The 27,584-nt window shown below is 36.5% G+C and overlaps 1 protein-coding gene and 1 non-coding gene across 2 annotated transcripts in view; both read left to right on the top strand.

Moving 5' to 3' along the window:
• The window catches only part of LOC138698774 (uncharacterized), a 29,288-nt gene extending 2,369 nt beyond the window's left edge, over nt 1-26,919 (top strand). The window contains exons 2-3 of the mRNA XM_069824997.1: nt 2,304-2,389; nt 25,274-26,919. Of these exons, the coding sequence (XP_069681098.1) occupies nt 2,304-2,389; nt 25,274-25,942 (755 nt within the window). The 3' untranslated portion in view covers nt 25,943-26,919. The remainder of the gene's footprint in view (nt 1-2,303; nt 2,390-25,273) is intronic.
• Nucleotides 5,015-5,087, top strand: TRNAN-AUU (transfer RNA asparagine (anticodon AUU)). Its single transcript has one exon. It is a non-coding gene; the product is annotated as a tRNA-Asn (tRNA).
• Nucleotides 26,920-27,584: the final 665 nt, after the last annotated feature.

The following is a 27,584-nucleotide window of genomic DNA, read 5'->3' as shown; positions in this document are numbered from 1 at the left end:
TTATTCATTTATTTATTTATTCATTCATTCACTCATTTACTTATTTATTTTTATTTATTTACTTATTTATTTATGTATTTGTTTGCTTATGTATTTATTTACTTATTTATAAATTATTTTGTGCGAGATCGTGCGTATTTGCTTGTTTTCCGCACAGAACCAATACGCGGTAAGTGTGAAATACCACATTCAGTATTCCCAACGTAACACACATAACAATTTCCCTCTTCTTACCGCTTAAGCGCGACATTCATTTTACTGCTTTAGGCTTTTAACATATTATTTTTAGAGACGTTTAACATAGTAATAATTATAAATTGGAAACTTACCACTGCAATTTTACCTAGATTGCAATGTTAATTATTGTTTTTAAATATTTGCAAAAATTAAGTAAAGTCTACTACTCCACGAAACTTATTGCATTCCTGATACAAGTAACATTAAGGAAGCCGTGAGAAAATCAACAAGATTCCAGATGCCGATGTTATTACTGCAATATGTTATATAAATAATATTGTTAAAATATTAAAATGAAAAATAAATCATTACATAACCTTACCGTTTGTTTTAAGTTCGCATTTATAGACTGGGGAAAAAAAAAAGACAGACGTATATCATGGCCTGCTGGAGTATAGTAAACACAGAAAACATTTTATAGCAACAATGTTGAAGAAATATATTTTGGCTTTCCGAAGTTACCGTCATTAAACAGAAACCAACATGGAGATTTCATTGCAACTAATTAGAAATTCGTCTTTCAGGTAGCCTATGTAATAAACGATCTTCGCACAAAATAATGTACGATACACGAACGGTATGTTTGTTTTCATGTTCTCGGAAATTAAAAAACCTCAACTACGTTTCGCTTTTTCAATCTTTTCCTCGACCATGAAAACGTCAACATACCGCTCTTGTAACGCATATTACTATTTAATCTGATTGGATTAAGGACTTTATTCATTTATTTATTTACTGTATTTTTAATCTAACATGTCTCGTGACGAGAATATTGTACGAAATGGAAATATAAAAATTGGAAATTTATCTTTTGAAGAGGTGGAGAAGTTCAAATATCTTGGAGCAACAGTAACAAATATAAATGATACTCGGGAGGAAATTAAACCCAGAATAATTTCCTCCTAAAGTAGGCATTGTAGGTTGTTAAAATTTTTAAGGAGCGTAAATGGGAGCATGACATACGCGCTGACCGAACATGACTTCAGTGAAACAAAAACTTCTATAGTTATGAAGTTTTTTGTCTCTACTGAAAAAAATAGTTCTATGGACTTGGGATGTTCTGCAATTCAGGTCTTCAAATATTGGAAATGCCTGTTATTATTCGGTTGAGAAGCTTTTATCATCCAGTCTGATGTCCAAAAATCTGAAAGTTACAATTTATAAAACAGTTATATTACCGGTTGTTTTTTATGGTTGTGAAACTTGGACTCTCACTTTGAGAGAGGAACATAGGTTAAGGCTGTTTGAGAATAAGGTGCTTAGGAAAATATTTGGGGCTAAGAGGGTTGAAGTTACAGGAGAATGGAGAAAGTTACACAACACAGAACTGCACGCATTGTATTCTTCACCTGACATAATTAGGGACATTAAATCCAGACGTTTGCGATGGGCAGGGCATGTAGCACGTATGGGCGAATCCAGAAATGCATATAGAGTGTTAGTTGGGAGGCCGGAGGGAAAAAGACCTTTAGGGAGGCCGAGACGTAGATGGGAAGATAATATTAAAATGGATTTGAGGGAGGTGGGATATGATGATAGAGAATGGATTAATCTTGCTCAGGATAGGGACCAATGGCGGGCTTATATGAGGGCGGCAATGAACCTCCGGGTTCCTTAAAAGTCAGTAAGTAAGTAAGTAAAACCAAAGATCAAAATAAAACAGAATTCCTATTTTTTTAAGCATTTCACAATTATATAATCCACATAACCCATTAGAGCATCTTCAAGCTTGAGTTGACCTCGTTTACAATCACTGCTTGCCCGGTTGCATGCCTCACAGTCACGTTAAGAGCCTCGCCTTGTGCATGAAACATTCCCCGTTCTCTATTGAGATATCTTTGTTGTGATCTAATATGCATCTCTTCGCTTTGTATGCAATTCAATTTGTGAATTAGCCTCAATAACGTAGTTCTTTATAGCAGCTATTTTTATATTGCTTCATGCCATGAAATCCATCGCATGCTTCCGTTCACCTCGTTTATTGAAAGGCTCTTTAACTTTTTTTTTCGTTTCACTGCTTGGTTCTAATTCTTGGACTCTGCAACGCATGCCGGCCAGTGCATGAGTGGTGTTTAACATTCAGAAGCATGATCTGAAGATTGGGAATGCCTTGCCGATCATTGGTCAGTGGAAGTGGAAACGAACTCTTAAGGTAAGAACCTCCATTACGATTGCGTTACTGAGTTTTGGTCAATTTTCTTTAATTTGTAAATATGGTGTAATAGTGAAGATTTCATTCGCGATATCTTTATTCTAAGTTAGAAATTCAGTTTATCCTATACAGGGTGTACCATATGTAATGTTATTGACTTCAAGAGATGATTCTTTGAGATATTTCAAATGAAAAAATTTAATACAATTTTGCTCCTTTTTGTTTCCTTTTCGAGATAAAAATTATTTTATATGAAACATTTCACAGCGTGTTTTGGAAAAGCCATTAATTCAATTTCCAATGCTCAATCAGTTTCAGAGAGCAGAGTATTATGATAGTAAATAATTGAAAGAATTTTAGTTTCGTACTTTAAATATGCAGAAATTAGTTCCGAACAAATAATAATAATAATAATAATAATAATAATAATAATAATAATAATAATAATAATAATAATAATAATAATAATAATAATTTATTTTAGCTGGCAGAGTTAAGGCCGTAAGGACTTCTCTTCCACTCAACCAGCAAAAAATATACATACATATTATGTATGAAACCTACAAAGAATTCAACAATTTGATTTAGATGAGAGTTACATGTATACAAGAGTTATTTACGAATTAAACAACAAAATACTATGAACTATTAATTAAACACTGAAATAAACTGTGTAGCAGAATTAAGCTAAAATACAAAGAATGTTAATATATTTCAAATAATGTTAGATAATAGAAAGAGATTATTATGAGACAATTTTGAAAATACAGCACTATCAGGATGATGTCTAAAGAAAGAAGTAACAATGTAGTCAGTGATAGTTTAAGTCAGTATGATTGGAGTGAAATGCTAAGAAGGTTATCTTTTAAGCTGTTTTTAAAAGTTTAATATTGTAAAATGTCTTTGCAAAACGAAAAGTTAACATTTGTTTGGATTAAATTTCTATATATTTAAAGGTCAAAAATAAAATTATTTCAATAATTTATTATCATAATACACTGCTCTCTTAAATTGACTGAGCATATTGGGAATTAAATCAATGGCTTTCCCAAAACATACACCGTAAAATGTTCCATATTAACCCCTTCAGGTCTTCGATACTTTTAAATATTTTGAAAAATGCAATGTGATAGAAATGGAGAATATTAGTTTTGAAACATTTATATAGGCCTACCTAAATTTAAAATAAAATTTAAAATTTTGGAGCCCCAGGGGTCAAAATTTTCCCCAAATTTTGATTTTCTGTGAAAACTTGATTTGGGAATTTTGGATTCTCAGAATGATTATGTGACCAGTTTTTTTTTTCAATTTTTTTTTAAATATAAGTTCAGGTCTGAAGGGGTTAAACAATTTTTATCTCAAAAAGGAAGCAAAAACGAGTAAAATTGTATAAAATCTTTTTGTTTGAAATATCTCAAAGAATAACCATTTGAAATTAACAACATTACTTAAGGTTTACTCTGTATATATGTATATATGTATGTATATACAGCCCTATTATTACTAATGAAGTAAACCCAGGAAAAACCGATAAGGAGTCATTTTAAACTTTTATTAAATTGATTGTTATCTTTATGTAACGCCTAAATAGATGTTTACTAGAAATAGAGCCAATTTTTAAAGAAAAAGTATACAAACTTCATCTGTACATATTTTTCAACATAAAAAATTGATAAATATTTTGTAGATGTATTTAGCAATATGTAACTGGTGTAAAATTTTCAAGAAGATACAAACCCCAATGAAAGTTGAAGAAATTACAAAACACAGTAACGCATCGCCTTAAAGTTTATATTACATAAAAACTAATTTATACTACCAATACACTTACTCAGAAGAAGATCAAATTTTCCTTCTGTTTTATTGTCACTGATTCGCAACTTTTTTTTTTCTAAACCGGAAGTGTTTCATTAGTCTCCCACATGTCGTTATACACACTGATAATGTGGCAACAATATTGTGTCTGATATATCGTGCTCCCTAGTGGTGCAAATTGGAACCAACGCTAGACTATTTGTGTGTGAATCTTCAGCGACTCAAATGACACAAAATGTGTACCTTACCAAGTGATATAGAAACATTGTTACTCGTAATTCAATAATCATAACGTTCAACTATCCAAATAATCATTGTATGACTTCAGGCTTTCTCGGCATTGATTCGTAATGATGGATTCAACCGAGTTAAAGTTGTGGAATACCCCAAGCTGCAAACAAGCTTTCAAGTATAATTCCCTGTAATGTTGATTGGAATAATTTCGAAGGAAAAATTGTTCCGGGGCCGGGCATCGAAACCGGGACCTTTGGTTCTGGAATACTCCAAGCTTTCATCAGTTCCCTGACGATGGCTACAGAGTCAGTAGCCGAAAGCTTAGAGTATGAATAATTTCGAAGGAAAAATTGTTCCGGGGCCGGGCATCGAACCCGGGACCTTTGGTTAAATGTACCAACGCTCTACCAACTGAGCTACCCGGGCACTCTACCCGACACCGATCCAACCACAGAAAACCACAATTTTGAGTCACACAGAGTAAGTGTGCACTCAATGTTGGTTGCTTGACGGTTGTCAGCCCACTTTGAGGTGTCTGGATATAGAAGGAAAAATTGGATCGGTGTCGGGTAGAGTTCCCGGGTAGCTCAGTTGGTAGAGCGTTGGTACATTTAACCAAAGGTCCCGGGTTCGATGCCCGGCCCCGGAACAATTTTTCCTTCGAAATTATTCATACTCTAAACTTTCGGCTACTGACTCTGTAGCCATCGTCAGGGAACTGATGAAAGCTTGGAGTATTCCAGAACTGTAACTCCGTTGATAGCCCGTGAATCCATCATTACGAATTATTATTGTTGGACAATCGTTTCAGAGAAATACTTGTTGTCAAGTTAATTTTGGAATTTGAAAATACTCATTTAATATTACATATAGTAATGAAATTAAAATTATTCCTTTAAATTTCCTGATACAATTATGCAGTTTGTATTTTCATTGTTTCTCTATTGCAATTGATTACAAAGCAATTAAATATATATAATTCTGAACTGTTCATTATATTATAGCGGATTACTAATAGAAACTCTTTTTATTCGAAGTAAGTTAAGTTGAGCTCTGTATTATAAGTCTCTGTCAATCATTAGTGTTTTATATCCACTTGAAAGTGTTCACAATCACAAAACGAATATAAGTTGCTAGAATGTTCTCTTTCAAAAGGAAGGAGTATATGAAAATTTTATTATGAGGCAAAACTTGGTAATGAACTCATTAATAAGAAATGGAGAAAATATTTAATCCTTTCCGTTTATCATCTTCTTCTGTACTTAAGTGTATTCGTAGTTTAAATGAGGCTTCTGTTTCAGATATCACAACTTATTATTATTATTATTATTATTATTATTATTATTATTATTATTATTATTGTGTTTTCTAGTAATCCTTAACTCTGTATTAGTTATTATTTGCTCTTTTCATTGGATCCCATTGTCTGCCAGTCCCACAGATTCCTCTCCTCTTGTGATCTGCTAATCCTACGAAACATATTTTACTTTCACAACTTGAGATGTGAAATTTTGTTCATCGCCAAGTAAGAAACTGGTAACTTGTTTAAGTTTAACTAAAACGTAATAAGTTAAACTTAACTATTAATTCTTTATAAGCAGTTATTCAAGCTCAGCGCGTTTTTTGGTAAAAATGGAGTGAGTTAAATAGAAAAACCATTCATTCATTCATTCGTTCGTTCGTCCCTTCCTTCCTTCCTTCGTTCGTTCGTTCGATCCTTCGTTCGTTCGTTCCTTCCTTCGTTCGTTCCTTCCTTCGTTCGTTCGTTCCTTCCTTCCTTCGTTCGTTCCTTCGTTCCTCCGTTCGTTCCTTCCTTCGTTCGTTCGTTCCTTCCTTCGTTCGTTCGTTCCTTCCTTCGTTCGTTCGTTCCTTCCTTCGTTCGTTCGTTCCTTCCTTCGTTCGTTCGTTCCTTCCTTCCTTCGTTCGTTCCTTCGTTCCTCCGTTCGTTCCTTCCTTCGTTCGTTCGTTCCTTCCTTCGTTCGTTCGTTCCTTCCTTCGTTCGTTCGTTCCTTCCTTCGTTCGTTCCTTCGTTCCTCCGTTCGTTCCTTCCTTCGTTCGTTCGTTCCTTCCTTCCTTCGTTCGTTCCTTCGTTCCTCCGTTCGTTCCTTCCTTCGTTCGTTCCTTCGTTCGTTCGTTCCTTCCTTCGTTCGTTCGTTCCTTCCTTCGTTCGTTCGTTCCTTCCTTCGTTCGTTCGTTCCTTCCTTCGTTCGTTCGTTTCTTCCTTCGTTCGTTCGTTCCTTCCTTCGTTCGTTCGTTCCTTCCTTCGTTCGTTCGTTCCTTCCTTCCTTCGTTCGTTCCTTCGTTCCTCCGTTCGTTCCTTCCTTCGTTCGTTCGTTCCTTCCTTCGTTCGTTCGTTCCTTCCTTCCTTCGTTCGTTCCTTCGTTCCTTCGTTCGTTCCTTCCTTCCTTCGTTCGTTCCTTCGTTCCTCCGTTCGTTCCTTCCTTCCTTCCTTCGTTCGTTCCTTCCTTCGTTCGTTCGTTCCTTCCTTCGTTCGTTCGTTCCTTCCTTCCTTCCTTCGTTCGTTCCTTCCTTCGTTCGTTCGTTCCTTCCTTCCTTCGTTCGTTCCTTCGTTCCTCCGTTCGTTCCTTCCTTCGTTCGTTCGTTCCTTCCTTCCTTCCTTCGTTCGTTCCTTCCTTCCTTCCTTCGTTCGTTCCTTCCTTCGTTCGTTCGTTCCTTCCTTCGTTCGTTCGTTCCTTCCTTCCTTCCTTCCTTCGTTCGTTCCTTCCTTCGTTCGTTCGTTCCTTCCTTCCTTCGTTCGTTCCTTCGTTCCTCCGTTCGTTCCTTCCTTCGTTCGTTCGTTCGTTCGTTCCTTCCTTCCTTCCTTCCTTCGTTCGTTCCTTCCTTCGTTCGTTCGTTCCTTCCTTCCTTCGTTCGTTCCTTCCTTCCTTCGTTCGTTCCTTCCTTCGTTCGTTCGTTCCTTCCTTCCTTCCTTCGTTCGTTCCTTCCTTCGTTCGTTCGTTCCTTCCTTCGTTCGTTCGTTCCTTCCTCCGTTCGTTCCTTCCTTCCTTCCTTCGTTCGTTCCTTCCTTCGTTCGTTCGTTCCTTCCTTCGTTCGTTCGTTCCTTCCTTCGTTCGTTCGTTCCTTCCTTCCTTCGTTCGTTCCTTCGTTCCTCCGTTCGTTCCTTCCTTCCTTCCTTCGTTCGTTCCTTCCTTCGTTCGTTCGTTCCTTCCTTCCTTCCTTCGTTCGTTCCTTCCTTCGTTCGTTCGTTCCTTCCTTCGTTCGTTCGTTCCTTCCTTCCTTCCTTCGTTCGTTCCTTCCTTCGTTCGTTCGTTCCTTCCTTCGTTCGTTCGTTCCTTCCTTCGTTCGTTCGTTCCTTCCTTCCTTCGTTCGTTCCTTCGTTCCTCCGTTCGTTCCTTCCTTCCTTCCTTCGTTCGTTCCTTCCTTCGTTCGTTCGTTCCTTCGTTCGTTCGTTCCTTCCTTCGTTCGTTCGTTCCTTCCTTCGTTCGTTCGTTCCTTCCTTCGTTCGTTCGTTCCTTCCTTCCTTCGTTCGTTCCTTCGTTCCTCCGTTCGTTCCTTCCTTCCTTCCTTCCTTCGTTCGTTCCTTCCTTCGTTCGTTCGTTCCTTCCTTCGTTCGTTCGTTCCTTCCTTCGTTCGTTCGTTCCTTCCTTCCTTCGTTCGTTCCTTCCTTCCTTCGTTCGTTCCTTCGTTCCTTCGTTCGTTCGTTCCTTCCTTCCTTCGTTCGTTCCTTCCTTCGTTCGTTCGTTCCTTCCTTCCTTCGTTCGTTCCTTCCTTCCTTCGTTCGTTCCTTCCTTCCTTCGTTCGTTCGTTCCTTCCTTCCTTCGTTCGTTCGTTCCTTCCTTCCTTCGTTCGTTCCTTCCTTCCTTCCTTCGTTCGTTCCTTCGTTCCTTCCTTCGTTCCTTCGTTCCTTCCTTCGTTCGTTCGTTCCTTCCTTCCTTCGTTCGTTCCTTCCTTCCTTCGTTCGTTCCTTCCTCCTTCGTTCGTTCCTTCCTTCCTTCGTTCGTTCCTTCCTTCCTTCGTTCGTTCGTTCCTTCCTTCCTTCGTTCGTTCGTTCCTTCCTTCCTTCGTTCGTTCGTTCCTTCCTTCCTTCCTTCGTTCGTTCCTTCCTTCCTTCCTTCGTTCGTTCCTTCCTTCCTTCCTTCGTTCGTTCCTTCGTTCCTTCCTTCGTTCGTTCCTTCGTTCCTTCCTTCGTTCGTTCGTTCCTTCCTTCCTTCGTTCCTTCCTTCCTTCGTTCGTTCGTTCCTTCCTTCCTTCCTTCGTTCGTTCCTTCGTTCGTTCCTTCGTTCCTTCCTTCGTTCGTTCGTTCCTTCCTTCCTTCCTTCGTTTCTTCCTTCCTTCGTTCGTTCGTTCCTTCCTTCCTTCGTTCGTTCCTTCGTTCCTTCCTTCGTTCGTTCGTTCCTTCCTTCCTTCCTTCCTTCGTTCCTTCCTTCCTTCGTTCGTTCGTTCCTTCCTTCCTTCGTTCGTTCCTTCGTTCCTTCCTTCGTTCGTTCGTTCCTTCCTTCCTTCGTTCGTTCCTTCCTTCCTTCGTTCGTTCCTTCCTCCTTCGTTCGTTCGTTCCTTCCTTCGTTCGTTCGTTTCTTCCTTCCTTCGTCCGTTCGTTTCTTCCTTCCTTCGTTCGTTCGTTCCTTCCTTCCTTCCTTCGTTCGTTCCTTCCTTCCTTCCTTCCTTCGTTCGTTCGTTCCTTCCTTCCTTCGTTCGTTCCTTCCTTCCTTCGTTCGTTCGTTCCTTCCTTCCTTCGTTCGTTCCTTCGTTCCTTCCTTCGTTCGTTCGTTTGTTCCTTCCTTCCTTCGTTCGTTCCTTCCTTCCTTCGTTCGTTCGTTTCTTCCTTCCTTCGTTCGTTCGTTTCTTCCTTCCTTCGTTCGTTCGTTTCTTCCTTCCTTCCTTCGTTCCTTCCTTCGTTCCTTCCTTCGTTCGTTCCTTCCTTCCTTCGTTCGTTCGTTCCTTCCTTCCTTCCTTCCTTCATTCATTCATTCACTCCATTCAATCATTCGTTCGTTCGTTTATTCATTCATTCGCAGTGTTCTGCCCAAGGGCAGGTATTTCACTGCAAAACTAGCACTCTCCAGTCTTTTCCTATTTTCTGCCTTCCTCTTTCTCTCCTCATATGATCCATATAATTATCTTAATGTCGTCTATCATCTGATATCTTCTTCTGCCTCGAACTCTTCTCCCGTTCACCATTCCTTCCAGTGCATCCTTCAGTAGGCAGTTTCTTCTCAGCCAGTGACCCAACCAGTACCTTTTTGTCTTCCTGATCACTTTCAGCATCATTCTTTCTACACCCACTATTTCCAAGGAACATAAATGAGACAGAAGGATAAAAAAGAAATAGACAAATGAATAATGAGTGGGGAGGAAGATGAAAAAAGATTGAAGGTGTGATAAAGAAATGAGTGTGTGAAAGATAATTGATAACCAGGATAATGTAAAAGCGTAATGATGCATAATGATAGAAAGAAGGAATATAGGGAGAAGAGGAAATAAAGTGGGAATTCGTTAAAGATAAGAATGAAGGAAGAAGTGAGAAAACAAATTACATAAAGTAAATTAAGAAGCGTAAAGGGGAGAGTTGAAAGAAGAAAAAACAAGAATAATTGGAGGAAGAAAAAAAACACAGAAATAAAACAATGCTAACAGAACAGAGACATATAAAAAGTAAATGAAAGTAACACACAGAAAAAAAACAATATAAATAATAATAATAATAATAATAATAATAATAATAATAATAATAATAATAATAATGATTTATTTAACCTGGCAGAGTTAAGGCCATACGGCGTTCTCTAACACTCAACCAGGAATGGAGATATAAAAAGTAAGTAAAAGAACACGAAAACAGAACAAATTTAAAGAGAATTGAAAGATATTACAAGAAATAAAAGAAACAAAGTAAAGGGAATGGAGAGATATAAAAAGTAAATAAAAGTAACACAGAAATAAAACAAAGTAAAGAGAATGGACATTTAATAAAAAGTAAATAAAAGTTACACACAAATGAAACAATGTAAAGATATAAAAAATAGATGAAACTAACACAGAAATAAAACAATGGAAATACAGGGACATCATTTTATTTTTACTTCAATTTTTATTATACCTGAGTTTTTGAATGTACTTCACTCCCACCCCTTCTACTAGTAAACTTCCAACCGTTCACGACACAGAGCCGTGGGTGCGTAAGCAGTACTGAGTTACTGAGTATAGTACGTTTCAGAAATATGTTCGCGTTTTCCAGTGACGAAAGAGCTTTCAATATTGAATCATATTTTCGTACGGGTACTGTCGTCCGTTTCCCTATGTCGCATCCCGGTTTCCCCCACCTGCTTCTGTTCGCCCCTTTGTAAAGTCTAGTAGCTGGGCTATCTTAGCTCTTATCTGAAAACATTAATTTCTGTTAGGAATTGGACGTCTACGTAGTATTATTCAAGTGTTTAAAATAACTTAAATAAAAGGGCCTCCTTAAGTAATTAACTGTCACGTGATTCCCCCCCACCCTTTCTACAACCCTGCGACAAAACCACTTGAACGGACAGTAGATAGCATTTCTGAGTGATTTTATCTTTTCGGATCGGGCAGAAGTGAAGATTGAATTTACAGTACGTAAGGTACTCTTTTATAGAGTAGGTATAGAATTATTTCAACATGAGTTACTAGTACGAAGGACAAAACTGCTAAGTGGAATTAGGTACAATAGTTTATAGTGCGATAATATGCACAAAATAACTGAAGCCTGTATCGAAATGAACGGCCACCGATTTCAAATATGTGTTTAAATATCCATATTATGATTATTTTTCAATTTAACTTCATTCTCTATATTGTACGCTAATGTGCTGTAACAGTACAATATACAATGCATAATTAATACTTCCGAATGGATAGCTCAATTCGTGTGTAAAACACTAAGTGTTAATACAGTACTGTATTTTGATTAAACAAAAATCTAATGAAAATTATCAAACTCAAAATTGCGATATTTCCTAGTTTACATAAATGGATGAACCACTTTTCTTCCCTCCTATACCTAGTAAAGTGATTTGTATTTTACGCCAGTATCATCGGACTCCGTCGTGGAAAGGGTAGCAAACGGTGTTTCCTGTTTCAATCGTTAATAGAAAGGTATAGCCAGGTTAATATTAAAAATGTTAGTAAAAATAAAATGATGTCCCTGTATAAAAATAATGAAAGTAACACACGAAAATAAAACAGTGTAAAGAGAATGGAAAGATATAAAAATCAAAGTAATACATAGAAGTGAAACAATGTAAACAGAATAGAAAGATATAAAGAGTAAGTAAAAGTAATACATAGAAATAAAACAACGTAAAGAGACCGGAAAGATATAAAAAATAAGTGAAAGTTACACACAGAAATAAGCAGTGTAAAATAGAATGGAAATATATTAAAAGTGAACAAGAGTAACATACAGAATTATAACAATGTAAACAGAATGGAAAGAAAGAAAAAATAAGATAAAGAAAACCAGTATAAATAAGAAGAAACTGAAAGGAAGAAGTACAGAAGATGAGAATTTTGCCTGGAACAAATAATGAATCAGAATATGAATGTCGGAAGGAAGAGATCAAAGCAAGGACCTTAAACAAAAAGTCCTCCCGCTCACACATGCTATGTCAAGCTAATGATCAGTCTTGAATCATTCAAGTGGTCGAATTATAATTTCGACCCGTGGGGTATTTGAGAACGCGTTTAACCATAGTATCAATACGAGAAACGCCGTTTAGAACTGTTGCTCGTTATAATTCTACTGGAAGCTGGTTAGCTATAAACTTTATATGTATCTTAAATTCTCGCAGGAACTTGATTATAGAAATTAGGTCTGAAAGGCCCTGCGGTAGCGGAGCTAAAAAGATTTTAAACACGTCAGTAATTTCGTAAAGTTGCTTGAAATGTTTCGTAATTATTTATATGCGCTAGGATTGCCCACAACCATCAAGATAATCGCTGCAAAGAGGAAGCTGGTGCCACAAAAAAGGTATACCGTCACGAGATGTGTGCGTGGAAGAGAACTTTTGCTTCAGAATACTGTTTGCCACGTTTTTTACTTACGACGTATGCATAAATTAATTTCAATGAATATAATGAATTGCTTCACAAAATGAATTCTAGTTTGCTGTAATATTCTTCTCAGCTCAACCACTTTTTCCTTTTCAAAATATGAAATAATATTATGCTCAAGTATGAAAAGAAGGATAATACACAACAATCTGGATATAATTGCTTTATGTATGGTACTACCAATAAGTGGGAAATTTCAAGCTTTCAGAAAACTTAAAACTAAATTCTACTGTCACTGCTACTACTACTGCTGTTTGACTTGGGGCTTATGGATTTCTAACGGATTACCAGGCTTTGAAGGCATTTCCTTTAACCAGGGTTTGAAACTGTCCAACCAAGCCATTGACAAGTACTGTCGGTTAACGACAGGAACTGTGTTCGAACTCTGCTTGGTGTAATTACCATATTAGAGAGCCGATCAGTTGGTACGTATCATTAAATAGATATTTAAAACCTTCATATCTCAATTACATTGACTCGACGCCGACCAGGATTGTATTATATTGTCTGACACATCCTACAACCTTCGCATCTCAGCAGTTGAGAGAAGGTGGCGTTAGAAATGATGTAGGCTATTGGTATCATTGAGATCTGCTTCCCATTATTCTCTTTGGTTTAAATCCTAGAAGCTGTTGTACACAATTTTATTAAATATTATTAGAAACAAGAGATGTGAAGTATATTTGAATACGCGATATGGAATTCAAAATATACAGTAGTTAATAATTTATTACATCGGACATTTTGACAAAAAAAATTAATACAATTCAGTTTGAGTGAAGAGAATGCGGTAATCGACCGGTCTCTCCCCACTTTCACAACATTTTTAAAGTGGTTTCTGTGATATGAGTATTTGATATAATTGAACGTATTGCATATTTACATACACAATGGCAACCCCTTTTAATTCAATGCATACACATAAATATGATATCATGACAATTTGTTGGGATAGTAGTACGTCAATGATACGAAAGGTCAAGGTGCGAAGGATTGTTCGAACCGTGAAAATGAAAATTACATCTATATCTGCATCATCATCATCATCATCATCATCATCATCATCATCATCATCATCATCATCATCATCGTCGTCGTCGTCGACCTGGTTGGCGAGAGTTGGTATAGCGCTGGCCTTCTATGCCCAAGGTTGCGGGTTCGATCCCGGGCCAGGTCGACGGTATTTAAGTGTGCTTAAATGCGACAGGCTCATGTCAGTAGATTTACTGGCATGTAAAAGAACTCCTGCGGGACAAAATTCCGGCACATCCGGCGACGCTGATATAACATCTGCAGTTGCTAGCGTCGTTAAATAAAACATAACATTTATTATTAACATTTTCATCATCATCATCATCATCATCATCATCATCATCATTAGGGCTAGGATTTTGATGACCTATAGATCATGAAAAAATGTCCTAAAAACAATGCATTTATGACCTAAAAATCTTTAAAAAAAATTCCCTTAAAATGCCCTTAATATTTAGAAAATTAAATTCTAGTACCAAAATTCAAGTTTATTTAATCCATACTAATAATAAATCTGTAGCCGAAATTTTTCTGGTAATTTTCGATTTTCCAAAAATAATTGGTCCTAACATATATAATTAACCACCCTGAAACCGAAAATAGCTTTTTTGAAATGTTTGTTTGTATGTCTGTCTGTCTGTCTGGATGTTTGTTACCTTTTCACGCGATAATGGTTGAACCGATTTCGATGAAAATTGGAATATAAATTAAGTTCGTTGTAACTTAGATTTTAGGCTATATGGCATTCAAAATACATTATTTAAAAGGGGGGTTATAAGGGGGTCTGAATTAAATAAATCGAAATATCTCGCTTATTATTGATTTTTGTAAAAAATATTACATAACAAACGTTTCTTTAAAAATGATTTCCGATAAGTTTCATTCTCTGCAAAATTATGATAGGACTGATATTTAATGAGATAAATAAGTTTTAAAATTAAAATAACGCCATCTAAGGCGGTGCAATGAAATAAGAACAAATGACATCATCTATAAGGGGCTTTGGACAATAACAATCGAAAGATATTAAACATAGCCTACAGGGAATGTTTCTGTGTTTGTTTGAAGTAATATCGGATGCTAAATTAACCGATTTGTATAATTAATTATTATTTCACCATTGGAAAGTGTAGTTTCTCTGGATGGACATAATGCTATAATGTTATTACAATAACTTGTGAGTGAATCGAGAACAGGCAAGATTAAAATTGCTTCTTATGGACAGAAAATTTAATAGGCTATTCTGTACATTCGTTAAACTATGTGTTGCATGTAATAACAAATAAGAAACATATTAAAGGAAGTTATCATTGCACCAAATGAGTGGTCTCTACATGAAAATGATCGCATTTTAATTATGTAAATACAATTTAAATTAAGTAACATATTAAACGATTTATCCTTCTATCAAATACGAATGTTCCCTACATCAAACGTCCTATTTTAATTATGTAATTATTTTATATTTATTTCTAACACGTGCAGCGGAGCGTACGGGTACGGCTAGTTTTACATAATTTTTCTAAGTAGTACACTTTAATTAATTATTTTACTTGATGTAGTACCATGTAGTCCTCCACAAGACCACTCTTATCCGGAATTAGGAGGTATAGAGGAGTCTATATTGAAGGAGTGGTTAGACTGATCCATTGGACTACGATAAAATGGCAATAACATTCTAATCCTGTATTAAAGCCTAATCCAAGAAGTACATTATGGTTATGATGACTAATGATGTGCTCTTAAAGATTGGGAACCTTGGTTGATTTCTTATTTATTGAGACTGCAACACAAACAGGCTTAGGAACTTCAAAATAACAGTAGTCAACAATGATTTTGTTAAATGTAGAATTTCTGCTGTTTCTTATGTAATGTCATCTGCTGATTCCAACAGTGAAGTCAGAATTTTTCTACCACCCATAATTTTTTTGTAATTTTAGAAAAATTGATTTATTTTATTGCTATATACAGACCTTAACATGCTAATGGAAAGAAAATTTCATTTTATTGCTTTAAAAACCGACCTATAACTTTAAATCACTGTTGCCTGTGAAGTCAGAATTCATAAAAATGAATTTTATTCCTCAGAAGACTACGAGAGTTAGTATTATTTCTCAGTTGAGTTGGAATTACAGTCATGAAACAAGTTTCATAACCCATGTTTTCGTGGTCCTAATTTTAAGTGTGGTAAAGATATCGTATAAAGTGAAACATATCTCGAAATACTGTGTAATTTTTGTTATGTTTGTGGTTAATTAACTTTAAAAGCATACAGGTGAATTTTACTACACTAGTTAAAGGAGCTTACGAGTGTTTTTTCATTGCTAAATAGATGAGGACAGGAACTGGAAATCTTTTGTGCTCCATGTAATTATATTAACTGGTTGGTTAAAAGACTCCCGTCATATGCCTTTTCCAGTTTCAATGATATGCCGGGATCTTAAGGATCGTTCAACAGACTGTTACTTTCTATGAACCACAGATCAGAAGATTACAGGGAACTTGTCAGCGAGCTGATTCAGAACTTATAAGTGATAGGGTGTCATGTATCTCTCAATAACTTCTTGGATTCTCATATATTTTTTTCTTTCCTCAAAACCTTCAGTAGTGGGCGACGAACATGGGGAGCGTTTTCATCAGGATTTTTCTAAAATGAAAAGGCGCTATCAGGGAAAATGGAGCCCAAATATTCTGTCAGACTACTGCTGGACACTCAAAAGAGATGTTTCTCAAGCGAAATATAGCCTAAAATCTATTTCACACACACTTCAGTTGAATAAATATGATGTTAGGTAAAATATTACAAGGTATCAAAACTAGAAATGTCTGAAGTACTGTAAATTTCATATAATTACTCAAAAACCCTGGGTAATACAATAGCACATTATGCAACGAGCCTATAATGGTAGTAATTAAGACGCGAGTATGTTTGTTTATGAAACGAGTACAAGCGAGTTTCATAATTTTCATACGAGCGTCTTAATTACCATTATAGGGAAGTTTCATACGACTTTTTATGCTCGACCATATTTCTAACTTGAAATTATTCATAAGTATTCATTTTATGGTTATCTAAGTGAGGAGCGGAACTGACCTTCTAAATTGTGAGATGTGCGCAGACGCGAAAGTATTGATTTTTTCCGAGGAACGAATGGCGTTGACCTTGATATAATCTAGAGAATAACATGAACATTAATCTTGATATAACCTGGAAATTGATTTAGAATTGAGAAACGAGATGACAAATTGAATTTATTTGAATATTATTTACAATTAACGCTAATTATTATAGTAACAGAACATAACCTTCTGCGACAGTATTGGATTTCCAGCCTCCGTGACGTTTCGTTAGTTGTCTTTCGATTGCATATCCGAGAATAATCGATACTTGCGGTTTTATAATGCTACAATGGTGATTTCTCATTGGCTGAACAACTGAACTATAATGAATAGGTGTACTTTAATGACGTGCATTAAAGGGCTACTACCAGGTGTATAATTACTACATTTCGGCATGGTTGACCATAATAGTACATTATGCAACGAGCCTATAATGATAGTAATTAAGACGCAAGTATGGATATTTATGAAACGAGCGCAAGCGAGTTTCATAATATTCATACGAGCGTCTTAATTACCATTAGAGGCAAGTTTCATACGACTTTTTATGCTCGACCATAACTTGAAATTATTCAGATGTATACATTTTATTTGTATCTGACAAGATCGGAAGTGACCTTGTTCTAGGTCGTGAATTGTGAGATGTGCGCAGACGCGAAAGTATTGATTTTTTCCGAGGAACAATAATGTCATTGACCTTGATGTAATTCCGTTAAACTTGATATAACCTTGATTATTTAATTCGACATTGAAAAACGAGATGACAAATTGGATTTATTTGAATATTATTTACAATTAACGCTAATTATTATAGTAACAGAACATAACCTTCTGCGACAGTATTGGATTTCCAGCCTCCGTGACTTTTCGCTAGTTCTCTTTCGATTGCATATCCGAGAATAATCGATACTTGCGGTTTTATAACGTACAAAGCTGACTTGTCATTGGCTGAACACCTGTACTTTAATGAGTAGGTGTACTTTAATGACATGCATTAAAGGACTGCTACCAAGTGTATAATTACTACATTTCGGCATGGTCGAGCATAAAGATTTTTAAAACAGATCAGGTCGAAAAATGCTTCAAGACTCACCCATTCTATATCTTTTAACACAAAATAAGTTTAATTTTACGATGAAAGAGTAATGGAACGGAGAAAAATTCTCTCCGGCGCCGGGATTTGAACCCGGGTTTTCAGCTCTACGTGTTGATTTAAGACGGCGCTTATTCCGTCGGATCCCGGCCAAAATAGTCACTCATAACGAGTGCACCTCAGCACATGTGTGGACTTCGGTCCTAGGTTCATAGATATCTATGACGTAGTGCAGAGGGCGGCTACTAGAGGGAACCCAAGAGTTGGAACTTAAAACTGAGACGATTCTTCCGACGCTGGGGTGGAATCCGGTGTGGTTTAGTGGATAAAGCGTCAGCACGTAGAGCTGAAAACCCGGGTTCAAATCCCGGCGCCGGAGAGAATTTTTCTCCGTTCCATTACCCTTTCATCGTATGATGACGCAGAATATCTGCATGGAAATATCATATGTACTTCGGTACATTATAATAACATGTAAGTTTAATTTTGTTGACCAGTGTAATCAAATCAAAGGAGTATGAAACAAGATATCCGTTGCAGTCACTACGCGGTAAATATATTCTCACCTCTCGACCTTATTATAGGCGTATATACGGTTATATTGCGGGAATTCATATTCCTGCCACGTCTGTTAACAAGCAAAGCGAGCGGTGTAGTTGTTGTGGCGGCGTGTCTTCTCTCATCCACTTTGCTGCTGTGAAGGAGGATCAATATTGGACGAGTCAAGTGGACCATTCCAGACACTGTTGTAGCACCGCTATTAAAACATAGTGAAGACATTATCCGACCCATAAGCGCGCCGGAAAGACTGGAACGTCCAGATATATACACGGCACGAAGCTTGAGCAGGAGTTTAAACTTTTGTGGACAGCTTTGAGTCGCTTAAGTACACCGTGATGTCGGCGGCGGTTCTACGCACATGCGTTAAGTACACAAGAATAACTTCACACAGTTGGGAAGGAGAACAGATACGCTGAAAAGAGATTAATAGAAGATCCTCATGTCTCCAGTTAGATATATGGACTTACAGTATTATATTAAATTGGTTTAAGATGAAAAGAAAATTATAACGTAGGGAAATCAGTGGCACTTTCGTCTTTTTAATCTCTCATTTGTACCTTGTAATTCTGGACACCATATTTAAGAGAGTCGACCTGGTTCTATGCCCAAGGTTGCGGGTTCGATCCCGGGCCAGGTCGATGGCAATTAAGTGTGCTTAAATGCGACAGGGTCATGTCAATAGGTTTACTGGCATGTAAAAGAACTCCTGCGGGACAAAATTCCGGCACATCCGGCGACGCTGATATAACCTCTGCAGTTGCGAGCGTCGTTAAATAAAACATGACATTATTTCAGAGAGTAGCGAGTTCACATAGCCTAAGTTCTAACAGATAAAGACAGTGATTGAAGGCTTCTTTTCACTTTCACCGTTCCACCAGGATCTTATGATAAGCTTTAGCCTATTATCAACAGTAATCTCACTAGAGGTTTTGATTTATCTAGAGAATATCAAAACTCGAGTGGGGTTTAATTGACTATTACACGATTAGAAGAAAGTATATAAAGATTATAAGTAACAAAGTACTCCAATACAATAAAATATTAATTGACTTACGAAAATAAACCTATCTTCAAATGTATTATTGCACCATTACGCTAGATGGCAGTTGGGCCAACTATGGAATCTTCATTGAACTCTGTAGACGGTTACTAGTCAAGAAGGCTTTGTTGATTCAGTTTCGTTTTTATTAAAACATTTGCATTCTACTTCAATCATCCGGATCCCAGTAATCAACGTCACTTGACAGATGATTTTCAATAAATCTCAGTATTAAACAATCTCTGATACGTGACTATCCATAATATCGTATAGCAGAAGCTATAACATAACCTAACTAATATACACAAGTGTTACAAAAGTTTTAATTAACGACGATGATATAAAAAATAAACATGAATAATTTTAAAAGCAATAATTATTGAATGTACAATTTTCAAATTTGAATGTGGTTGGTGGTTCAATTGATGTTATATTGGACGTGTGCATAATAGAAGTGGAACTCGTTGATTTAGGCCTACATGGTGTATTCAACTTATTCAGGATTTCCGAATGAATAATTTTAAAAGGAATAATTATTGAATGTACAATTTTCAAATTTGAATGTGGTTGGTGGTTCAATTGATGTTATATTGGACGTGTGCATAATAGAAGTGGAACTCGTTGATTTAGGCCTACATGGTGTATTCAACTTATTCAGGATTTCCGAATGAATAATTTTAAAAGGAATAATTATTGAATGTACAATTTTCAAATTTGAATGTGGTTGGTGGTTCAATTGATGTTATATTGGACGTGTGCATAATAGAAGTGGAACTCGATGATTTAGGCCTACATGGTGTATTCAACTTATTCAGGATTTCCGAATGGTGCTCTTCATTTATTTGTAAATCGGATTTCAGAAGATGCATAGGTATGATCAGAGATTTTTATTAATTCTTGTTCTTGAATGCCAATGCGAGTCATATTTGAAACTGCTGTGCATCGACTGGAGTGGTTTGTAATTTTATATATATTTTTGACGTCCAGACCAGCGCAGTTTCAAATGTTGGCAAACAAAGAAACAAATGCTAGGGACGCGATAAAATTAAACAAATGCTAGGGACGCGATAAAATTAAACAAATGCTAGGGACTCGATAAAATTGTGCGATAAGCAGCCATGATTGGTTGTAATACGTCCTTTCGTACCGTTTTATTGGTCAAAAGTAGTATGACGTAGTAAGAGTGTAATAGTCAACAAAAACCTGCGTATATTTATTTTATTTATTTATTTATTTTGCTAATAATTGTAACATAAAATATAATATATACAGAAAAACATTAGCTCTCCCCTGAAAGAGTAGAACTTTGAAATAGGCCTACAGTTGAACTTTGTTATAGCGTCATCGAAGGGTCTAAATTATATTGTCGGACTAAACGAGTGTCGCTCTAAGGAAAATAAATAAATACAGTGAACAAAATTCTGTCCCGCGCCGTGGCGTCGCGGTCTAAGGCATCCTGCCTAGGACTCGCGTTACGGAATGCGCGCTGGTTCGATCCTCATGGGGGAAGAAATTTTCTCATGAAATTTCGGCCAGTGTATGGGACCGATGCCCACCCAGAATCGTGATGCACTTGGGGAGCTACGATAGGTAGCGAAATCCGGTTGCGAATACCAGCTATTACGGCTGGGGGGATCATCGTGCAAACCACACGATACCTCCATTATGGTTGGATGATCGTCCACCTCTGCTTCGGCATGTGGGCGTGAGGCCAGCAGCCGGCTGGTCGGTCTAGGCCCTTCACGGGCTGCAGCGCCACGGATTATTATTATTATTATTATTATTATTATTATTATTATTATTATTATTATTATTATTATTATTATTATTATTAAACAAAATTCTAGATGATAACGACGACGATGATGATGGTGATGATTAGGACTAAAATTTATATGTCGTTACATTGCGCTTCATACGCCTTTGACTTTAGGTACCGGTACGTAATTGGGTTGGTGTATTTCGGTGTGTTTCGTTCAGCAGTGAACTTTAGTTGATCGGTTACATTACGACCGAATACTGCTATTCTAACAGGCAACATTCAACGTCCTGTAAAGAAGAATAATAGCAAGATGCCGAGGACGAAATTTGCGACTTAATTTCAAATGAAGAAATTTGTAATAATATATAGATTTTGAGATGAATAATGCTTGTTTAAAATATTTCAAATATTCCCCCATTCTTTCTGCAGAAGTGGAACGAAGTTTCTCTAGATGTAAGGCTATGTTTTCTCGAAACAGGCAATCATTCTCCTTAGAAATTTTGAAAATGTGGTTTGTTATTCACTGCAACAATATATGGAATGAAAAATTATGTAAAACAAAAACGTAATACATCATATTAACATAGTGAAATAATAAGACTGAAACTTGTCAATGTCATAGGCTATTAGATGCATTTTCTACAGACATAAAATAGCATGTAGTCATTGATATTGTGACGAACCGAATAGTTGGAACACGAACTAGGGAAAAATGTAGCAAACAAGATGAGAAAAAATACTCGATAAATATTATGGATATTTAGTTCTATGTAAAATTTGTGACAATTTCAAATGAGGAAATTTATATTTATACTAATAATAAATCTGTAGCCGAAATTTTTCTGGTAATTTTCGATTTTCCAAAAATAATTGGTCCTAACATATATAATTAACCACCCTGAAACCGAAAATAGCTTTTTTGAAATTTTTGTTTATATGTCTGTCTGTCTGTCTGTCTGTATGTTTGTTACCTTTTCACGCGATAATGGCTGAACGGATTTCGATGAAAATTGGAATATAAATTAAGTTCGTTGTAACTTAGATTTTAGGCTATATGGCATTCAAAATACATTATTTAAAAGGGTGGTTATAAGGGGGCCTGAATTAAATAAATCGAAATATCTCGGTTATTATTGATTTTTGTGAAAAATGTTACATAACAAAAGTTTCTTTAATAATGATTTCTGATAAGTTTTATTCTTCGAAAAATTTTGATAGGACTGATATTTAATGAGATAAATGAGTTTTAAAATTAAAATAACTGTCATCTAAGGCGGTGTATTGAAATAAAAAACAAATGACTTCGTCTATAAGGGGCCTTGGACACAACAATCGAAAGCTATGAAAGATAGCCTACAGACAATGTTTCTGTGTTTTATGAAGTAATATCGGAAGCTAAATTAACCGATTTGTATAATTAATTATTATTTCATCATTGGAAAGTGCAGTTTCTCTGGATGGACATAATGCTATAATGTTATTACAGTAACTTGTGAGTGAATTGAGGACAGGTAAGATTAAAATAGCTTCTTACGCACAGAAAACTTGATAGGTTATTCTGTATATTCATTTCCTGTATTTCTGAAAATAATGTTTATGAACATATTCATTTGTATCTCAGAGAATTAACGAACATACGAGAGTGTATTGATTTAGTATGCAGTAATAGTACGTTAGCTTAGCAATCCATTATTTTATAATTCAAATTTTAACTATGCTCAATTGAATCGTGTTAAAATACATAAAATACATATGCAATAAATGCCATGCAAAAAAAAATGGGTAATGAGCCAAGCAGATTATGTTGCGCTGTTGTAAAAGCTGTTCCTCCTGAGATTCAAGACCTCCCACAACAAATTAAAAACTTTCTAATTCGAGTACATTCGTTATCAGCACACTTTTTACATAATATAATATAATATAATATAATATAATATAATATAATATAATATAATATAATATAATATAATATAATATAATATAATATAATATAATATAATATAATAATAAATCTGTAGCCAAAATTTTTCTGTTAATTTTCGCTTTTCCAAAAATAATTGGTAATGACAATTAAGAAACATGTTAAAGGAATTGTCATTGCACCAAATGAGTGATCTCTGGATCAAAATGATCGCATTTTAATATTTTAAATACAATTGAAATTAAGTAACATATTAAACGATTTATCCTTCTATCAAACACGAATGTTCCTTGGATCAAACGTCCTATTTTAATTATGTAATTACTTTATATTTATTTCTAACGGGTGCAGCGGAGCGCACGGGTACGGCTAGTTTATAATAATGATACAGATTTTCAGATAGATAATGCTTGTGTAAAATATTTCAAATATGTCCTCATGTTTCTGCAGAAGTGGAACGAAGTTTTTCTAGATGTACCTAAGGCTGTGTTTTCTACCAACAGGCAGTCATTGTCCTTTGAAAATTTGAAAATGTGGTTTGTTATTCACTGCAACAATATATGAAATGAAAAATTGTGTAGGCCTAAAACAAAAACCATCATATTAACATAGTGAAATAATTGTATGTATTTATTTCCACTGCAAATGGGCAAGCACCCGGTGGTAGTGGTATACACAGTATAAACAATACACAAAAAAAATGATAAACAATACACAATAAAATGATAAACAATACACAATAAAATTTACAATACACAATACAATTATACAATACACAATACAATTTAACACAATAATTACAATTAATAATAAAACATAAATAAAATACCTAATTTTACAATACAACCTACATATGTATAGGCCCTACATAAGTTTCAATAGTCTTTCACTTTACTCTCATCTCACTCACTGTAGTGGCACTATGACGCATTTCACTGACACTTTAGGACACATTTCACTGACACTATATAACACATTCACTGACACTCTATAACACATTTCACTGACACTATAGAACACATTTCACTGACAGTATATAACACATTTCACTGACACTCTATAACACATTTCACTGACACTATAGAACACATTTCACTGACAGTATATAACACATTTCACTGACACTCTATAACACATTTCACTGACACTATAGAACACATTTCATTGACGCTATAAATTATCACTGATCTGAACTATTCACTGCACTGTAAAACCATAACTTCACTGACTCACCACGCTTCACTGATACAACAGTTAAAATAAGTCAAATAATTACAATACTTGTCAATGTTATATTAATATAATATTATGTGTATTTTGTACAGACAGAAAATAAAATGTCTTTAAAATAGTGCAATTTTTTTTAACGAAGAAAATTATGTCTTTAAATTTTTCTATAGCGGATAGTTGTGTTTCGAAGTCAAAGGAGTGGCTTTCAACCTCCCAAATGCTGAGGACTAACTTATCGTGATGATAAGCATGAGTTCAAACGAACGAAAGACACTGCGGTAACTCACCCCAACACTGAGACATACTCAAAGTCAGAGGCGCACGAAGAGCACTGGTAGTACAACGGCTTATATTTCTCAGGCCTAGTGATGATGATAGTAATTATGTAGTTGGTCACAGAATCGAACTCTCAACTTCAGTCCTTGTGTCCTCAGGCCCCTGAATAATCTCTCTATTCCTCATACTGTGAACTGTTAATTGATATTCATTGCTAAAATATATTATGCCTTTTTAAAATTTATGCTTTTTTCAAATATTATTGTGCCTTTTTTAACGTTTTTATTGCCTTTTTTGCCTGCTTATTTTAGCTGTTATAAACGCCTAAACATCCGCGCTCTACTGATGATGATGATAAGTATGTAGTTGGTCACAGAATGGAACTCTCAACTTCCAGTCCTTGTGTCCTCAGACCCCTGAATAATCTCTTTATTCCTCATACTTCAAACTATTAATTGAAATTCATTGCTAAAATGTATTATGCCTTTTTAAAATGTATGCTTTTTTCAAAGATTATTGTACCTTTTTAACGATTTTATTGCCTTTTTTGCCTGCCTATTTTAACCGTTATAAATGCCTAAACATCCGCGCTCTGGTGATGGTGATGATAATTATGTAGTTGGTCACAGAATCGAACTCTCAACTTCCAGTCCTTGTGTCCTCAGGCCCTGAATAATCTCTCTATTCCTCATACTGTAAACTGTATGTATTGTAGATGGCTCATACCGGCAACTAACAAGGAACTGTCTGCTTGCTTGTTCCAGGTGAAGATCTGGTTCCAGAACCGACGCACCAAGTGGAAGAAGCAGGACAACATCAGCAACGCAGAGGCGGCGGAACACAAGAACCAGTCGGCGGGGAAGCAGGAGGGCAAACACCATGGCAAGGACGCGTCCGCCGCCAGCGGGAAGACTACGCCTGTGACGCAGGCCGCCACGCCTGTGAAGGCGTCGATAGTGCCATCCCCCGTAACGGTGCCGCAGGTACCGGCGCCGCTGACGCCCGTCACGAAAGTGAACAACGGACTAAGTTTAGTGAAGCCCCCGCTCGGGGTGGACTCCGCATCCGTCACGGTGGGTCCCATGACGCCCCTGGCGTCGCCCAGTAGCGGAGAAGAACACTCGAACGCTTCCATGTTCACCGCCGACGGCTCCGTGTCGGAGAGCTGCTTCTCCGAGTCGGATTCGATGAGACAGCAAGTGCTGACGGTGGCGACGAACCTTACTGTGAACGTGGCGGCGAGTGAGAGGACTGCCAGTCGGTCTCCCACGTCTTCACCGGCTTCTTCTTGCGCGGGAGTGAAAACTCCCAACAATGTCGCCAACATGGGCGCCTGCAACGCTCTCCAGAGCCCGCCCGCACCGACCGGCGACCCTAGCGCCCCTGGCGTGGGGTCGGAGACTGACCAGAGGGCAGTGTCGCCCTCTAGCTAACTACTGGCGAAACAGCGCCGGGGACAGGGGAAACTCGACATGTTCTGTCATTCTAGGGAGACTTGAGACGCAACAGTGCCGGTGATACCGCTTCTCGTGACGTATTTTTTCTGTTAACGCTGTTCACACCCAAACTGGTGACGCCGTTCCCTCTGCAGCAGAACGCATCAAGTCTTGTCAGATAGTTTTATTTGTGCCATACATTTGTTATTTCCTCATTAGTAAATATGTACAAGAATAATTTAACATACATCAGAGCTGGACATTTTAATTTATCCGTAGAGCTATATCATGTGTATTCACCTTAACAGAAACCCTCCAAAATTAGACAAAAAAGAGAAAATGGTTTGTTTTACGACAGCAACGTTGCAATAGACAGCAAAACCACGCTGTAACGAAGCTGGAACGATTGAAAATTACAAGTTCAAAGTGCTTTTTAATTTTTTTAGTCGTAATTTCGACATCAATATAGAGGGTGCCTATTTTTACTGCATCTCCATTCTGAAGCTCTCTGTTTGGAGGCGACCTAGAAGAGATTCTGCTCTCGCGAGACTGGTCTTGAAAGATTTCTGTTTACATGGTCTTATAGAAGCGACAAAGGCTAGCAACTAGCAAGTTATAGCTTCAGATGTGTACCTTAGAAAAAGAAAAGAGAGTTGGCGGGCCTTTGTCTGGTGATACAATAGTGTACATTATTAAAGCGTGGGTGTGTTTGAACTGTGTTTGTGGTCGGAATGTTCTAATAATCTAGAGAAAGTAATTTTATTTTTTCGTCTTTCTATAAATAAATCGCTTTTTAAGTTTTACTCTAATGGCACGACATTGTCATTTAGGCTGTGTCAAAAATACAGAAAATAAATCTTTCTGAGTACGATATTTAATTTGTTTTTTTTTTGTTCTATTCTTTACTATCATATAATATATTATAATAGAAGAAACAAAAGAGCTAATTTGTAAATAAAATTACATTTCAAAGATGTCTGTGTATCTCCTTTTTTTCCCCCTCCCCGAAGTCCCTCATTCTACGCACGCCCTCCAACTGGTTTCTGTTGGTCGTTGCGGAGGTAATAAAGTAGTTTTTGCACCAACGTGAATTCTCCTTCATGACTGCGTAAACTTCGATTAGGTACACATTTGCTTTCTGCACGTCTCAGCTTGTATCAGTGATAATTTACTGAGGAGTTATAGTCTGGACAGTGGAAATATTCTGACCACGTATCCTCATCACGTGTTCCTATTGCTATGTTGCAATTAGGTACTGACTCTTAATCCCCCAGCAAACATACACTCGAGGGAGAGAGATTTATTAGTGGCGGTTGGCTCTCAGAAAAGGGCTCACCAACTTGCCTGTGAAGAGGCGGTTTTGTCGGTTTACTAATAGCTTCTATTACCACGATGCATTGCCTAAAAAACTTGGAGTTTACTGTATATCAATTCGCAAATATTTTCCTTTGCAGTCGAAGTATTCTTGAGCCCATTTTGCAAAATGGTTTGAGAATAAATCTAACGTAAAAAGTGTCACAATTCGGTGTTTGAGTTAATAGAGATTTCATAAAAATTAGTTTTGAGTTAAATGAAAATTAAACATCGGACCCTTGTTGGAAATAATTTTCTACACAAATAAAACACATCCTTTTGTTGA

The sequence above is a fragment of the Periplaneta americana genome, chromosome 4, assembly GCF_040183065.1.
Source record: "Periplaneta americana isolate PAMFEO1 chromosome 4, P.americana_PAMFEO1_priV1, whole genome shotgun sequence".
Lineage (NCBI taxonomy): Eukaryota > Metazoa > Arthropoda > Insecta > Blattodea > Blattidae > Periplaneta > Periplaneta americana.
This window is presented reverse-complemented; position numbering and strand designations above follow the sequence as displayed.